Source organism: Aplidium turbinatum, chromosome 5, assembly GCF_918807975.1.
Source record: "Aplidium turbinatum chromosome 5, kaAplTurb1.1, whole genome shotgun sequence".
NCBI classification, from domain to species: domain Eukaryota; kingdom Metazoa; phylum Chordata; class Ascidiacea; order Aplousobranchia; family Polyclinidae; genus Aplidium; species Aplidium turbinatum.
In genome coordinates, this window is record NC_137476.1 from 16,789,156 (window position 1) to 16,807,532 (window position 18,377).

Here is an 18,377-nt window from a genome sequence, read left to right on the forward strand (position 1 = left end):
GGCTCCTTTACGGCGTAGCTAAGCTTACAGAGGTATGACATACATGCATAAAAACGTGAAACTTTCAGAGGCCTCGAGGAACCTCTATATGTTAATATTTTTCAAAAAAATTTTTACACAGGGTTTTTTGTGGTAAATGGAACCTTTTTGGGGGGTGAGCAGGGCTGCGATTTTTTTCTTTCTTGTCGAACGACCAAAAATTCTACGCTTGTTTGTCGAATAGTAATATGACTTCACAAGAGTCAGATTATAAGCGTTTGGCTCGAGTTACCGCACAAGTTGTGTGGTATCAGAGTCACTTACTTAAAGTTTTTAATCGCACGCTGGTTGAGTGATTCCATCTATGAAGACAAAAACCTTGCCGTCGCCAAATCAACACACCTTGGATTGCTGCGACAATTGCTGTATGCTTTAATGTTTAATCAAACGCAATTTTATGCGCTTCTTCATCGCGTGTCACACGGCGGTAGCCCAGAGCATCACGCAAGCTATTTTATGCGCTGACAATGCTCTTGTGAACTGTAAAAAGTTTGCCACCTTATGAATACTGGCTTAATTGTTACGCAAATGTTATTCTTTCGTCGAATGCTTATTGTTTACCGGTGTCGTTGCGAATATAAATCATCGTGAAAGAAGATACAGTTAAAAAGTGGAATTTACCTGCTATAGATTATCAAACAGAAGGAAAAGTTAGTGCGGTATTTTGCAAAATTTGTAAAGAATTTATGATGAAGCAAATCGGAATTACAAAAGCTACGGGTCAAGTTAAAAAAGTAATACGAAATTAGATGAACGGTTCTTCGGCAGAAAAGAAAAATAATGCTTCTGATCATATGGCATTACGCGTTTATGAACGGGCACTTGGGCAGTTTTGCGTCTTCAAGTATTCCAGTGACGATGCGACAGCTTCATCCTCCCATACAGCGTCTTATGATTCCGATTTTGACAGCTAGTTCTTTATCAAACAGACTCGTGTTTGCTCGCAGTATCTCAATTGTGCCGAAATTATGCTAGTGTAAACGTAAATCGAGGCTATCTTCTCGTAGAGAGCTATTAATTTGTTACCGGTACCTGGTTGAGCAATTAACGTTATTTTATGATAATTTAAAATCGCTAGATGTCGAATTAATTTAAAACAAACGTAAATTTCTTCTTGGTCATTGTTACGCAGGCAGCAAAATTCGTTATTTTTGCATTGACTTCACGTCTGTAGACGTTGAATCAATGTAAAAATGATGATTTTTGCTGTCTGGGTACGCAATGTAACCCACCAGGAAAATTAAATAGATTTGTGCTGACTCGAACGTTGAATCAACCCAAAATTAACTTACTTTTCCCCCTGAGTTATTTAACGTAACAGCGTGCGTATCGCTACTTTTAGTATTATTACATCACTACAAATCAAACAGTGCGGTCGTGACTCGTGATAGACCACTCTAGTATATTTGTCGCTTCTCGTTTTTTTGATTCAATGTAAAAACGACGATTTTTACCAGCTGAGTTGTGTGCTTTTGTGAATGCAAATGCAAAATCGCCCATTACGTAATCACAGAAACTCTTTTAGTGGATGGAAGTCAAGTTGCAACCGTGTTTATCTGTCTACTATTCCTTATTTACATTGCAAAACATTTCTGCAAGCTTGGAACAACAAGTGCATAAGTCAGACATAAATACAAACTTGCAAACACGTTGACAATTAAAGTAGCCTACTTCGGTTATTTAACTATAAAAGAAACCCGTTGTGTCGAATAGCACAACCGTGTGTGGCGAAATGTTTGATGCCAGGCGTTGGAACTTCGATCAAAGCAATCTCCCGCAGTGTTCAAAATGGCGGCGCTGACGCCTTGGGAGTTTCTCGTGTGAAGTCAAGCGGCACTTTTATACCTTGCTTTGAAGTACCTGGCGCAAGAAAGTTTACGTAAGTCAGCACTCTTATGATTGCATCACGTGATGCCCCCCCGATTGTTCCTCGACCTGACGACGTTTAGTCCTCTCTCAGTTTTTTTTTTCCTTTTTATTTTCCTTTTTTTTTCGTTTTTTTTTTTTTTCGTAAGGCACGGCGTTTGTCAAATAGTGTAAAAGTGACGTGTCGAGTGACCTCGTCACCAAAAATCGCAGCCCTGGGCCTACAAAAATGGTTATTACAAATGGTGTTTCAAAGATAAAACACTTCGCGAAAGAAATTTAGATTATTTAAACGAACTTAAAGAATGCCGAAAGCGAAATGTAGCCTACGTTGCTCTTCCCCGCAAAACAGCAGCTGATCGCATGAGTTTCTCATACGGTATTGAAATTTCAAAGTAGACGATTACGCTGCTGGAATAGTCATGTAACTATTCACAGCAATATTAAGTAAACCAGCTAAATTAGACGCGCTAATTTCAACGAGGTCTTCCCGCTGTGAGATCAATTATGATTCAACAGACACACATTGTTTTGTTCGCGCTTCGCAGTGTGTAAGAATTAAATCGAAAACCGATAAAAGAAAAGGTGTTTAATGGTCTTGGTCGCAGATATTGTCTGCATTAACGACGTCTCTTACCGCTATTATCACTTAGCTAACCTGACATCATTGTTTTATGCGGCCGCTAAGGTTTGACATCGACTTCAACGATCATGGAATGTTACGTAATAAGAACGATTATATCCTACACGCAAAAATAAAAAAATCGATCTCTTAAAACAGCTCTTTCCGCTGTTTTGTCTCATAAGCTTTGCATATTGCTCAACAAGTGCATAAAGTTTAGAGTTGACAAGAAATCATTAAATTTGAAAATTAAGTTCGAATCACTTGACACCTAGGTCGCAAACCGAATTTCACAGAACCGCTACTTGAAACTTTTAGTTTTACGCATGCAGTACGCCTAGTCGTAGTCGCCATTTTAATTGAGTAAAATAGCGTTATGGTTATGACGTCATCATGTTTTTTGCCCCCCAAGGTTTTTTGAAAAGTTGGCGCCTATGGGTCAGAGTGAAGAAAGAAGATACGATAGACAGAATGAGATGAAGAATACGAGTGAAGACAATTGCTGCAAGGAAAGAATCGACCACCAACACTACTGGAGACAAAACCGAATTTGGATGATGATGAAAGTAAGCTACTGGATTGAACAAAACAGTATGGACAAAATAAATATAACTGTCCTCTGTCATATAAATAAGCAAAATTTCAAAACTATAACTATCAAAAAAAAATATTAGTAAAGTTTTCAATAAAATTTCCCATTATTTGTAGTGAAGAGATTAAGCTTATGAGAGACAGTTGGAAAGAGGTGGAAGAAAAGTTGGCAGGTGGAAAAATGCATTACAAAACAAAGGTTTAAAAGTGAATGTGAATAAAACGAAAGCAATGAGAACAAGAATAAAATGTATATACATTGTACAAATGAGGTTTTGGCAGTCAATGTTGGGGACCAATGCGCAATATGTCGCACGAGAGTAAGGACTCTAATGAGCAATTCTATTTGGTGTGTTAAATGCAAGTATTAGGTGCACAAAAGATGTTGAGGCATTCATGGAAGATTGATGAGTGGGGTGCGTTTTGGATGTAGAAGATGTAAGGGTATTGTAGCTGACGGAACCTCAAAGAAGCACGTAAAATTGGAATGCGGTAAGACAGAAGTTGTCATGGAGTTCCGCTATCTTGGAGATATGTTAGGAATAGATAATTGCACCAGCAAAGCAGTGACTGCAAGCATACATGCGAATTGGAAACTTAGAAAAAGTATAAAAAATTGTCAGGCACACTTTGTGGCAAAATGCTTTCTTGCAGATTGAAACGAAGGTTGTACAAGGCAAGTGTAAGAAGCAGAATGTGTTATGGAAGTGAATGCTTGGCGATGAAGAGGACAGATATTAGGTGAATACAAACTACAGAAATGAGAATGATTCGTATGATGTGTGGCAAGACACTTCTCAATAATTATGATGTCTTGAAAGACTGGACTGATGTTGAGAATATTGCAGAGTACTTGCATGATCATCGTCTGAGATAGATTGGACATCTTGAACGAATGGATGAGAACAATTTGACAAAGTGAGTGCAGAATAAAGTAGTTACATGAAAAATGAGACAAGGAAGAAACAAGAAAATTAGGGATGACACTGTGGAAGATAACATAACAAATTATCCTGAAAGTTGAAGATAGCAACAACAGAGAATGTTAACAAAAGTAGAGAAGGTTTAACAGTGGACAGAGATAAAGGAATCACTGCAAAGTGCAAATAACTGGTCGACCCTGATGTTTCAGGATGTTACATTCTTCAATCGTATTTCATTAATAAGCTTCGGATGTGTCCAGTCTTCAGGGTAGGGTTGGAATTTTCACTTAACAATCTCAGATTTTGAATTAAAAGTAGAAAAATGTACATAAAATTATACAGAATATTTAGTGAACTTTAAATAGATATTTCTTAGACCTAAAGTTCGTTGTTCGAAAGAAATATTTGGAAGAATTTCGTTTTTGTGTGCAAGCAATTGTAAACAAAATATATTTCAAAAATTTTGGTTGTATTGATGTAGTTTTATTTCAAAGTAAGTTTTTATGAACAGTTTGCTTTCACTTCAAACTGCCATCTAAAAGAATAATTTTTTGTTTGGTGTTAACCAAACAATTGTATTTTAATTGGTAGACGTTAAAATACAAGGTTACATTACAAATACAATGCTCCTAATCATAGGCGTCGATTTTTTCTTAGAAAAGAGGAATTCTGGGTGGGCGAGAGTTTTCAAACAGATTTCATTGAATGTGTTTTGTATATGTTTGCAAATTCGCAATGGTTCAGTCTTCGAAATTAGCATATTTTTACTTCGGCAAAAACGTTGCTTAGGCCAAACGGCAAAAGTTGAAGTTGCCTCGGCAATTGCTGTGAACACTTACTAGGAAAAGATTATACTAAAACGAGAAGCGAAAAATATACTAGAGTAGTCTATCACGAACGCATTGTTTGATTTGTTGTGATGTAATAATACCAAAAGTAGTGATAAAGCGAGCAACGCGATACGCACGCTGTTACGGTAATTCACGTTAAAAAACTCACGGGGAGGAGGAAAGTAGTTAGTTTTGGGTTGATTCAACGTTCGAGTCAACACAAATCGATTTAATTTTCTCGGCGGGTCATATTGCGTAACAACAATGCCCAATAAGAAATTTACGCTTGTTTTACATTAATTCGACATCTAGTACCGTTGAATTATCATAAAATAACGTTAATTGCTCAACCAGGTACAGGTAACATATCAAGAGCTCCCTGCGAGAAGATTGCCTCGATTTACTGCGAGCAACAAAGTCTGTGTGATAAACTAGTCAGAATCGGTATCATCAGAGCTGTATCAGCTGGACGAGGTAACAGAAAGCGAGGCGCAACAAGGAGTAGATGCTTACATTAATTTGACGTAGAAATCAATGCAAATAAAGTGATATTTCTACAAAAGATTCTCTCAGCTGGGCAGTGGGCACATGTCTAAGCGCCGGCGAAGTAGGAAGCAACCCAAATAAAACATCCAGCAATAGCAAGATTGAATCAACATCCTAGTCTGGTGTAGTCTAAGAAAATTAATTTTTTCTTGTAATCTTGTGGTCCTTACAATCACCTCGGCAATTGCCGACGGTAATTTCGAAGAGTGTGGTTTACTGGTTAGTCTTTCTCACAAAGACTGCGTTTAGCGTCGCTGCAGCAATTAGGCTAAGCTTTAATAGGTTGGATGTTTTCTTTCTTGCACCTTGCGATCTTATGAGCGCTGCTAAACTAAACAAACTTCTCTTATGTTTTCCTTTGGGACCTAAAAAGCGCATGACTCGTGACCTGTTATCTTTAAAGTGGCGCCTTCCGATTTGCCGCATTTTGATTTGTAAAAGCAATTGTTTCAGTACGTCTTTCGTTTGTATCGGTTATTTTATTGTCATGTTCATTATGATGTCATATTCACATTCTCTTACGCTGACCGGGAACTCAAGTTTGATTGTGACGTAACGAAAGTGAGACCATTCGGAAAAAGATCAAACGTGGCTTTCTCTCACTAGGAATTGCCAGCTGTGGCAGTTGCCGTAACAACAACAGTGTAGTGAGTACCCCCTTTTTTCCACGCAGCGTTGTTGCTTTGTTCTGTCGGATACTTAGCGAGAGACATAGCGTAAAACAAGAAGTTGCGCTGCTGTTGGTTGGATAATCCAGCGTTTAAGAAAAACGGAAATAATTCTAACAAACACTTCATAAGTGTCATGAAAACAGGGTGGGCGAAACATATTTTGCCCACCCTCGTTTCACGGCAGGGTGGGCGTCGCCCACCCTGCCCACCCTATTTCGACGCCTATGCTCCTAATAATAGCGTATTAACTGGAAAATAAGGGCATCACGAATGTCATTGTCAAAACAATTTCTGAACGTGTTTACACAAACCTAAGAATAGAGAAAATACGCTTGGCCTCAACTGATGCACATGATAAAGGCTTGATAATTTTCGAAAATCCATGCATCTTTATGCGTGTGCACTGTGCAGTATATTACATGTAAAACTAAATTATCCGCAGAATGGGATCAGGGATATCTAAAAAGGGGTTACGAAGGCTTTTATTACGTCTGACAATTGGCACCGGTAGCAGTTTAATAAATCTTGTTATGATGACTTGCATTGCGCTATTAGCATCAGGCCTGGATAATCACAGCATGCTGATGGTTGCTTGTTAATTCAACTACACATATACTTGCTTTACATCTAGCCTACCGCATCAGGCTTTGTTAAAAAACAGCTTACTGGTAAGATTTCAACTGTCTTTGTAAACAAGTATTTAAATATGCTCTACGTAACATTTGCTAACTGTCTTCTGTAGCTCATTGCACCAGCTGCACTACAAAACTTTCTATGATTTTAAAAAGAAACACATGTTTAAAGCACTACAAACTACCGCCTTGGTAGTGTCATGAGAATAAGGCAATGGCTTCAAGACTTCGAAAAACAGCTAAAATTCTGAAGCCTAAAAGTATGTCAGAGTCCTTGCTTTTAATGTAACTGACAGAGGACAAGATTGTAATTTGTTGTACGTATAAGACCAACTAACTATAAGACCAACTAACTATAATTACTTTTTTGGGAACTGGGGCGGGGTATTGAACAATCAATCGGTGTTTCGTAGTGGAGTATTCCCAAAAGTTGAACAAAGTGGTGAGAATGCTTATTCAACAAAAACCTACTCACATAAGTAGAGCATACCTGTTCACTAAACAGCTCTTGAAGTCGGGCAATCTCAACAACTTTTCCTTCGATGGCTTTTACTTCATCAATCATGCTGTTCATGTCGGTCAACAGAGCTGCATTTTCCTGCTGAAACTGAACAACAATGACGTGTAACATCATCATTCATCATGTTGGGAAATCTGAAGTTAAATATTATGCTTTAACAGCAATATTGACCACAGTTTTTCAATTGCTTTGATTTATGTGAATTTTCCTATCTTAATTGAAAGCTATTGACAGGGAATTGCAAACACACAGTTACTTTTATGATATTTTTACTCATGCAGTCGTGCTGCAAAGAAGTGATTACCACAGTACCACAGTACAAATCATTGACAGCAAACTTTCATTTGGTGTAAACAAAACATTCAGTAAATAAAGTTAAAAACCATATACTTGTATTTTTACTATACGAGAATACTGTTTTTATTTTGCAACACAGGCTTGGGTCGAAGGTCAAAATGGATGCTCGGTTAGCCACTACAGTTTTTCACAGTTTGTTCCTTTGCTTCATCTGGCCATCATCAGAGTTGGATTAATTACAATTTTAACGCAATTAATCACATAATTTCATGTAATTGTAATTACAACTGATACTGTATTTTTTGTTGTTGTGTAATGGTAATTTTCAAAACGTTTGGTCCAAATTGCGAGAGGTATGTTGCATATATAATATTAGTGCATTTGTTAAGCCGTTGACGTTACTGCGAGTTCAAAAAGGACTTCTGTATCTATAACTTAGGGCTTCTCAAATAGGGTGGAGTGAAAAAAACTTTTTTTTAATTAAAAAAAAGGGGGGTCTAGATCCCTGACAAATTGGTAAAAATACAACAACAATACTGGTTTCGGGGAGTTGCACCCCCTAGCCTATTGGCCGTGCTACCCCTCATTTTATGGGGAAATACCCACAAAATTCTCAAATTGTCTGTAACTTTAGAACTGCTGGTACTAAGAACATGAGTTTGGTATCAAATGATGCAGAATCATAATGTTTCTATCTGCTCTAAGAGGACTTTTTGCCTTAATTTCACTAAAAAAAAAGTTATGACAAAAAACGCATATTTTACCGTGTTTTGGACAAAAACGGTAGCGCAAGCACAAGGTAATGGGTAAATGCACATGCTGTACTGCATATATCGTTGAGGTAAAACCAAATGGTGTTATGTCCAAAATCATCAAACTGAGATAAACGCAAAAAAACATTTTTTTTTGAATATTTTTGATATCTCAAATGGATCAAACACCAGTGCCACATGCTTACAACCATACCATGCTCTCCTTGGTTTGCACACAACTAGATGTTTTTCAAAATTGTGTGTCACTCCTCATTTTTTTACACCCTTTTTTTGGACATAGCCCAGTGAGGTTTTCAAAGTAACAACTGGTTGTAAAACACAAACTGGACATAGTCCATTACAATGCCAGGATTGGATTTGATGTGGTGCTTTTGAAAGAGCGTGGCATTGTTTGTAATCATGTAGTCATCTGCAAATGGAGTTTTCCAGCCTATTTCAACAATTTGTGTATGTGGTGAAGAGGTGGTGCCTTCTGTTCTGTTAGAATAACCAGACATTTCACTTACTGAAGTTTTAATTAACTTAAAAGTAGTACATTTAAATACAGAACATAAATACATACGTAAACAGAAAATAACATGATTACTCTGTACTAGGGTGGTCCAAAAAAAACTTTTTTTGTAAATGTTAATGTCTCACCCTAAAATATTGTTACCATTGATGAGAAAATGATATATGTGAATTTTCATAAAGATTGGTTGATATTTAGGGGTTGCTACCGGGGTTCAAAGTTTTGTCGTTTGCCCCCATTTTAACGTTTTAAGAGGATGTGATACAGATATGATATGATACGGTACAGTAAAAAATATGGTACAGTGCCATGGCATATTGCAAGAAAAATACAGTTTAATAATTACTCTATATAGTCTGTTTATAAACTCATGTACGTACGTCTGTATTACGAATTATACTAACTGGTCTACATATATATACAAAATGTGCGACTTTGTATACTTGTGTTTAAAGTTCAGAGACTAAATTTGACAATCAATAACAGCTTTAGAAGACAGTAAATAAACTACATGTACAAATGTACATGATGTAAACTAATATACATAGTACATACATAGTTATTACCCTCTAAACCAGGGGTTCTCAACCGTGGCCTTCGGCCCCCCAAGGGGACCACAGAGCGTTCTCAGGGGAGCCACGATAAAAAGCTTCATTAATAAATTATAACATGTATTGATGAATTATAACAGAATTGTGACACAAAAAACACTCATGTAGGTGTTAGTATCGTAAAGCTAGCCAAAAGCATGTTTTTTCATCATATGTTCTATCTCACTGCATGTTACATCATCTTTTGTGATTGTAACGTAACAATTAAGGATACGCTTGATTTACTAGCGTAGTCTATTACGAAAAAGAAAGCATTAAATCATTTAATCATTCGTTAACTGTTTTTATTGGTTTCGTTTCATTGTTCTTTAAACAAATACATTTTTATTTTGCTCAAGGGGGCCATGGTCTTTTAGAGCCACAGTCTGGGGGGCCATGACTCAGAAAAGGTTGAGAACCACTGTCTAAACCCTTGACAGCCTGTTTCACCCTAAAAGGGTAATCATCAGAAAGTCCTCCTTTTAGGTTAAAACAGGCTGTCAAGGGTTTAGAGCAGTGGTTCCCAACCTTTTTGACCTTGCGGCACCCTATCGAAGAGATAAATAGTTTGCGGCATCCTGGCAAAACTGGGTCAATTTTATGAGATTTCTGTATTTCAAGTAACTGTATGAAATAGCACAGAATGAGTTGTACAGTATAGCGCGCATAAATAAATGTATTTATTCAAAATTTAGTGTGAAATTTGGGCTTGACTTCTTGCACAAGTCCCTTAATATCTCGAGGCACATTCGACAAAGCCACCCACATTTCTTCCTCGACTATAAGTAGTCGTTCTCGTTTTTTTAGTTTTAATGTTCGTTTGTACGGAAAATCCACTAATTTGGAGACCCAATTGTAATCGCAAAGCAATTCACAAAATATATTCATATAAGTATAAAGCAGTGCTCCGCAACCGGTGTGCCGCGGGATAACTATCATCAGAACATACTTTTTGAAAAGAAAGGAGTTTTTATGTTTTAAAAATTCTCGCTTTACCACTGCAAGACAACTCAAACTCTAGCTAGACTTCCCACAGTGCATTTATGATTTTTTTGCCTCACATTGAAGTTTTCGCAATGGGAAGGCTGCCCTAGTTTTAAAAAAGGCTGGTTAACGTGGTAGTGCGTTTTTAGAAGTCAGGCTAGGTCATTTTGAATTGTCAGTTAGCAGTGTTTAATGAAAAATTTCGTAATATTGAAAGCACAGCTATTAAGTGTAGTAGCCAACGTTTTGTCAATGGCGAGTCCATAACAAACGAGTAGCCTAATTATTTTGCAAAGAACTTCCAGCCAGGAACGAACGACTGGCCAGGAAATTTTTAGAGTGACCAACGAGTTTTTCATAACCCATGGTATCCATTGGAATAACTGCATCAACGTTTGCACAGATGGTGCTTCAGCAATGGTGGGCGAAGGAAGAAGTTTAGCTGCATGGGTAAAACGTCAAAATCCAGCCATTCAACTTATGTATTGCTGCTTACACAGGGAAGCCTTGATGATCAAACATTTTACAAGGGAGCTGACAGAAACAATGAATGACTGTATCCAAATTGTTAACTTTATTAAAGCAAGAAACAAGCGCAAATATCTCATTAAAAAGATGATAGTTATTTTTTACATTTTGAAAATGTGTCGGCCGAATTGTGCCGCAAAATTTTAAAGAGTTTTTAAGTGTGCCGTGAGTAAATAAAGGTTGCGGAGCACTGGTATAAAGAATAAATCAATTATAACTTAGCCTTTTCTCGATTAGCTATGTAGGCTATCGTGTTTGTATGCGCAGGTATGGTATCCCCCATGCAAAAGTTTCTATTTTATAGTGGTTCGCAAACAATCGTGCAATTTTATAATCGTGCTGGGTCACACAATCCGATAATCCATCACTGCAATTTGACTTTGTGCGCCGTGAAACGCAAAATAAAATCATGAAACCTGGCAATAATGATGCGTTTCAAACGTTTTTATGGAAAAAACAGCAACGATTCAAAATCTCTTTCACGCTGTTATTCCTGGGCGAGAAAACAAAGGCTTATTGTGGATTAGAGTTAAAATAAATAAATAAATTCCACACTTAACGGGTTAAAGTTAAAATATCTCGCGGCACCCTTGAGCATTGCAATTGGCACCCCGGTTGGGACATTGCCGAGCGTGGAGTGGCGTTGATCACGGAATACAACACATTACACACATGTGACGAAGAACAAAAACAGTATCTTTTGCGAGTCGTCGCCGATCACCGTCAGCGATATCCAGACTGCAGTAGAAAGACCCTCGCGCAATAATTCCTGTATGTAGTTTATTTGTTGTATTCTAAAGCTGTTAATGAATGTCCAATTTAGTCTCTGAATTTTAAACACAAGTATACAAAGTCGCAGCGGTGACGCGCTCGCTTTCCAATTATGCAATCCTGGTTTGACTCCCGGCTTATACTGGTTGTTGACAAACACCGCCCACGCCCACCTCTACCCAGGGTATAATATATTGGGTGGGCGTAGTTGCTGAAGTAAAGGCGGCCGAGAGAAAGGAACTGGCCACCCTACTCTCGTTAGTGCCGAAGGCTTAGTATAATGAGAACCTCATCCCTCGATGCTTGTATTCAAGTATGGGACTCACCTTTACCTTATACAAAGTCGCACATTTCGTACATGTACACCAGTTAGTATAATTCGTAATACAGACACATGTAATATATACATACATTCGTAATATATACAAAGTCGCACATTTCGTACATGTACACCAGTTAGTATAATTCGTAATACAGACACATGAGTTTATAAACAGACCATAGAGTAATTATTAAACTGTATTTTTATTGCAATATACAATGGCACTGTACCGTATTTTTTACTGTACCGTATCATATCATATCCTCTCGAAACGTTAAAATTGGGGCAAACGACAAAACTTTGAACCCCGGTAGCAACCCCTAAATATCAACCAATCTTTATGAAAATTCACATATATCATTTTCTCATCAATGGTAACAATATTTTAGGGTGAGACATTAACATTTACAAAAAAAGTTTTTTTTGGACCACCCTACTCTGTACCTAACATAAGGACCTAACACCAGCTAACAAACTCAAGACTGCAACGAGTTGAAAACACAAAACACCGCGTGTACCAATAAAGAAAGAATGCCTGCGTCCGAAACAAATCAATCATGACATCACATACACAAATCAGAAGAACGCAATTTCACTACACCTTCAAACAGAAATTAAATATTGCATGGTAGATTGGTAGCGTATTACTTTGTAAGTGTAATCCTCGTCAGATTGCACTTATTATCCTTACAACAATTTTGCTTTGTTTTGCATTGGATAAACGATATAGTGATATTACTTTTACAGTGTTTGGATTAGTGGCAGATCTTATCTTATTATAGTCTTTATCAGATCTTGACTTGTATTCAAAAGCATTAAATTCAGTTAAAACTTAAAGAGTTCCAATAATCAAGAGCAAAGCATTTGTCAATGTTATACAGCAGTAAAACCTGTTTAGTATTTGGGGTCTGAAAAAAGAATGAACAACGAAATGTTAACACATGACTTCTCTTAACAAAATCATTATTTCTGTGATTAATTTCTTTACAAAACTCCAGGTTCAAATGAAATCTTTAAACAATAAACATTGACATAAAATGCGTACCAGTACACAAGAACTCAAGAAGTTAGCAGAAAACTTATGTACAGCAGAAATCATGTAGTTACCATTGAAAAATTGTCCCTAATGTCGCATCGCTAGCCACAAAGTGACTGGCATCTTTACATCTTGTTCTCACACCCATATCGACATTCTATTATTGTTATATGCGAAACTGCCTGGATTAAGCTCTGCAAGAAGCTTTCCCAGTCCGAGGATAAAGATTCAATCAATTAAATCCACAATAGAAGTGAACTAAGCACTAAGCAGTGTAAAACAATTATTCGTGCGATCATAAAGGATACACTGGCAGTTAAATTATGTTGTGCATCAGGATACAACTTCTGTTGTATAACAGTCAGCGGTAAAAACAACAAAATAGATATTATCATGCTCTGCTAGCTCATGTGCAAAGAAAGCAAAGATTTCATGGTGCACAATGACCTTGTGGACTCGCTGTGTAGTTGGCTCAGTGTTATCGACAGCTACAGTAACTGTTTACTGAGATTCACTATAATGCCCTTAGTTCATTCGGTACTTCCAGCTCTTTTTCCAGTTAGCAATTTGTAGAAATTGTGGAAATGAGGTGGAATAAAGTTTTTATTACAAAGCTTTTCAAGGTCTTTGTATTTGTCTTTGCAGATGCCTGGCTCCTCTTCGTACAATTGTGGCAAGCATAAGTTTTGTTCCGATGATTTTCTGGTTGATTGCCTCAAATTACAAATTCTAACTTTTTGAAACTCTTCATCTGAATAACTGTATTTGAATGACAACATTTCAGGATTTTGTTTTTGAAATTTCAATTGCATAAGCTTTGACCAATACAATTTTTTTCCAGCATCTTTTCCTTCATCTATCTTCACAGTATTTCTCCAAATGGGAGAAAAATGTGGAAAAGCTGTTTCTGACTTAACCCTTTGCTTTTCAACGTTTTTTTTGGAAGTTAACTACTCAAGGGGGGGCCGTTTTTGGATCAAATTCAATCAGCTGTTACGTGTGATCCGCTGGTGCTATTTCAACAGAAGTTGCACTGGTGTGAAAAAAATCATTTGTCTATAAGTTTGAAAAGTCATTATTCTAAAATGTTATATGTTAAACTTGATATTTCAACTTTTGCAAAGGTACCCAAAAACGACAATTTTGACTTATCTTGCCGCTGTGTATTTACCGTGCTAATCCAATTACCGATCTAATCCTAATTACCGTGCTAATCCAATTTCATGCAAAGTTTTGTAGAACAAAGAGCTTGATCGGCCGCACGAAGTGTGTGTGCGGTGTGCATACTTATTGCATTGATGAAGATTTACGACTTGCGAGCAAATCTTATTGTAGGCTACTCATTAATTATAAAATAGATACAATCAGAGTAATATTGTTACACGAATTTGAAATAAACAAAACTGCGTTGTTTTATATTTTTGTCCTAAACTAATGCTTTCCGAAACTCATGGCCAGCTTCTAGTTTTATGGAACCAAACTTTTCATAAGTAACACCTTAGCCTACTTGAATAGCTGTTCACATCTTCGTTTGTGTATTTTAGGTCTACACTCTACAATATTGAATTTGTAGTATGAACATTTTTAGTAGAGAGATGACAATTGAACAAGCTGTTCAAATTATCTGAAATTTCTAAGTTCAAATTAGGCGCTTTTGGAATTGTGGATTTGTGTCAAGTCGCATCACAAATATCATGCAGGCCACATCATAAGTCATTTCGCTTACGGGTGTTTATAAACATGACTCATGAATTACATCCACTAAAAATACAGCATTTACATCAACAAAGCTAAGTTCGAAGCTCACTTTTTAATGAAGATTGTGTCAATTAATTTGAAAATGCATTTTTAGTCCGCCAGCGTCGAAACAATGCAACAGCGAAGTAAGGAACATGGGTAAACAAAAGAAATGTGAAATAAACCCGCAGTCAGCAAACCTACATTAATTTAACGTTTACAAATGTTGAATCAATGTAAAAGGACTGAATTGCTGAGTGGGTCGTTATTGTTTGAAAGACAAATACAAGGCGTAAAGGCGACAAAACAATACAAGAGCAAGGCAGCGATTATGTTTCTGGCCAAAAAAAATTAACTTTTCACTTCAAAGATAAAAATGATTGCAACGAAGCTTCAAAATTTGTCGTAAAAATATTGCAGAGATACAATAAACATAATCATTTTGTGCCAGATTGTGAGAAGACTTCCTAGATTCTTTTCAAACATTTGCAGGATTGCAAATTATTTTCTATAACTTTATATTGCCAAAAAATGGCTTCTTGGTTGAAAAAACGTGGCTACAATTCTATAAATAATTCTTAGGCCTACTGCATTGAAGTAATGAAACGTTTTTGTTTTTTTTTCTGATGACGTGTTACAACATCCGAAAAGTAAAAAATAATAATGATGAATAATTTCACATAACCATGGTTTATAAACGCTTCACAAAAATTGTTGCAGAGACTTTACTGTTAGACGTAAAACGTTTGTAAAAGAAAACTGCCGGGTTACGTATTTATAATGTTTATTGCGCTGTTATAAACTGCCTTTGTTGTCTACCTTTGGGTCATTCCATGTCAAGTGATCCAGACCATGTAACCCACCCTCTCAGATTTTAATGAAATTTCACACACTGATAAAACTTTTCTTCCTGATTTCAAAAAACTGATTTTTTTTTAAATCGGTCAACTAAAACAAAAGTTACGTCCACTTAAAGTTGACTGCTTTTTGTGATCGCTGAAGCGTAAAATCCATTTCGCTTTCACAAGTTTAACTGTAGGAAGATATTTCTCAGCTCGTAAGAAATTGTACTGATTGATATTTTCAGGTATTGTAGGACATATACTTCTTAAGCCATATCACTCAAAACTAAAGCTCTTGACCATCACCTTTGACCTTTAACCTCATGTTTATTCGTAGTCCCAATTGTGCTCAATCATGCGGAACATAATTTTTGATCATAAATAACTCATGGTGCTCACTAGTTACAATCAAATGCAATGCATCATTTTAAAGGTATTTTCAAGGAGAATTGATATCAGAAATAAAATTAATGGCTTATTGAGTACCGTATTTCACCTCACAAAGTGAAAACAAAAGCTTGTGTCTGAAAATCACTAGAAAATTGCAAGTGTGCTATGCCAAGTTCCCCTGATGATGTTTTGTATATTTATAATTTAAAATAGGCTCATTAAATATTTAATTGAAGAAGATTGTAGCAAACAATGCAAAACCACCCTCCACACCTCCAAGACACCCATTTGAATGCTCCAAGCTCCCAACTACCCTGGACACAACCACCCTATGGACAAATCCCACAAAAGCGACCAAGCTTGTGGCTGTGTGGGGGAGGCCATGGCTTGACCACTAAACAACTTGGAATAGCTCCTCCTTAATGACTTTGAGGGAGAGGAGCCAACAACAAGATTGTGACAAAACTTTATGTTTTTAAACTAATATGGGTCCTGCTACTTAAACATTTTAAGCCATAGATTCATCTGAGCAACCAGGGGCGCAACTAGGGGGGCTGTCTAGTCGGCATGACAGCCCCCTTTAAGATTTGCAACTTCAAGAAGAGGGACGACTAACTAGACTGAGACTTACGTACTACTTAACGTGTGTCCGTTCAAGCTACGTCCTATGCATACCAAACTTGTTTCACGCTCAAGTCGCATAAACCGCAATACAAAATATTAAGAGACCGTCATTTATTCACGCAATATGATGTCATAAAAACAAAATGGCTTGGGAAACCGGCTCAGCTTTACGCTTACAACGGCATGAAAAAGAAGCTTTGCAAAGCCATCATTTTAACAAGTTCTCATTCTCAGGTTCAATCGTTTTCTTCTTGTTGCCTTTGTTCTCTCAAAACAACACACGCGCACACACACGCGTAAGGGACCTCTGTTAATCACATGCAGAAACGGATTGGCATGCACGACGCACGTGACTTGCAGGCGTTTTGCGGAGCATTTTTTCAATTTTTTTTTTTTTCTTTCTCCTTTCCGAATCCAATTACCCGATAAAAAGCGGTTTTTAGATTCGATTCTGGATGGATTCGAATCTTAAGGATTTGAAATTCTACTTTGGGCATCCCTACTTAGGATGCAACCTTATTAACCCACAAAACGAAACTGCAGCTAGCTTTAGGCTAGTCAGATTTGTAATCTTCGTATGGTCGCAACTTCACACATTCTTAAACCAATTTTATAATTTTAACCAATTTTATAATCTTAAACCAATTTTATAATTTTGGTATCAAAAAGACGACAATTAAATTTTCTTTACAATCTTGACGTGTATCCAGGCCCTAAGCTTGCGTAGACTACTTTTTAAAATGTGGGCTTGGAGAGCAAACAATTTGCTGCCTACTTTCGAAAGCGCGGGAAACTTTTTTGAGAGAGTAGCAAGCGCGGACAGAGCGAAAACGGTCGCTTCACACGTCACAGAATTGGATCATTGCGCTGTCAAATTACTAGGCTAATATTCTAACAATCTAACTGTGATATATCCACTTCTACAAATAATTGTTAGTTTTCTCTCTCGTTGCCGACCCCCTTTGATTTTTTCTAGTTGCGCCGCTGTGAGCAACAATGATAAATTCTAAATACCAGAACAACATTTTGTCACTTCAAGTACATACTCTTTCTTGACCTATTTTTCCACAACAAAACTAACACATCAAAAATACCATACAACAATACACTAAGAGTTCACAAATGGTTATCTAAGGGTTGGAATCGGGTAATTGGACATTAAAATAACAATTAAATATAATATATATAAAGATTAAGAAATATGGAAAGAGACTCAGTCAGAACATCTAGCAATAATGCAGGCATTATACATGAAGACACATACTGCACATATGCATATAAGTTGCATGTGTGCATACATAGTATTACATACATTACCTGCCATTGATGGTCCGCTATATACATACATATGATGTAACTGGCTTGTTTGCTGAACTATACAGTATTTCGCTCTGATTATATCATTGAGCACTCTGAATCTACCATATTGGCAATCATACCAGATATATATTACATAATATATACATCACGAAGTGAAACAGATTACATTATAGATTCATATTTTATTAAGTTCTCTACTGTTGGTTTCGCCCATAGGGGCTCATCAGAAGAAATGCTAAAAGAAGGAGAACTTAATTATACTGTATAATTGAAAGAGTTTCGCTTTTAGCAGCATGATTGTTGCTTACTTCACATTGTAGATTCAAACGATCTGTTATAGCCTGATGCTGCGGGTTCTTTTTGGCAATATCAAATTACACTAGCTTTCGGAACACAGTTCCCTAGTCATGTG

General features: G+C 36.9%; 1 protein-coding gene across 3 annotated transcripts in view; it reads right to left on the minus strand.

Moving 5' to 3' along the window:
- LOC145770023 (syntaxin-18-like) overlaps positions 1-18,377 on the minus strand; it is a 159,928-nt gene that overhangs the window by 49,605 nt on the left and 91,946 nt on the right. For all 3 annotated transcript variants that reach the window (XM_082581605.1, XM_082581603.1, XM_082581604.1), the window contains exon 5: positions 7,211-7,327. In XM_082581605.1, coding sequence (XP_082437731.1) covers positions 7,211-7,327 — 117 coding nt within the window. The remainder of the gene's footprint in view (positions 1-7,210; positions 7,328-18,377) is intronic.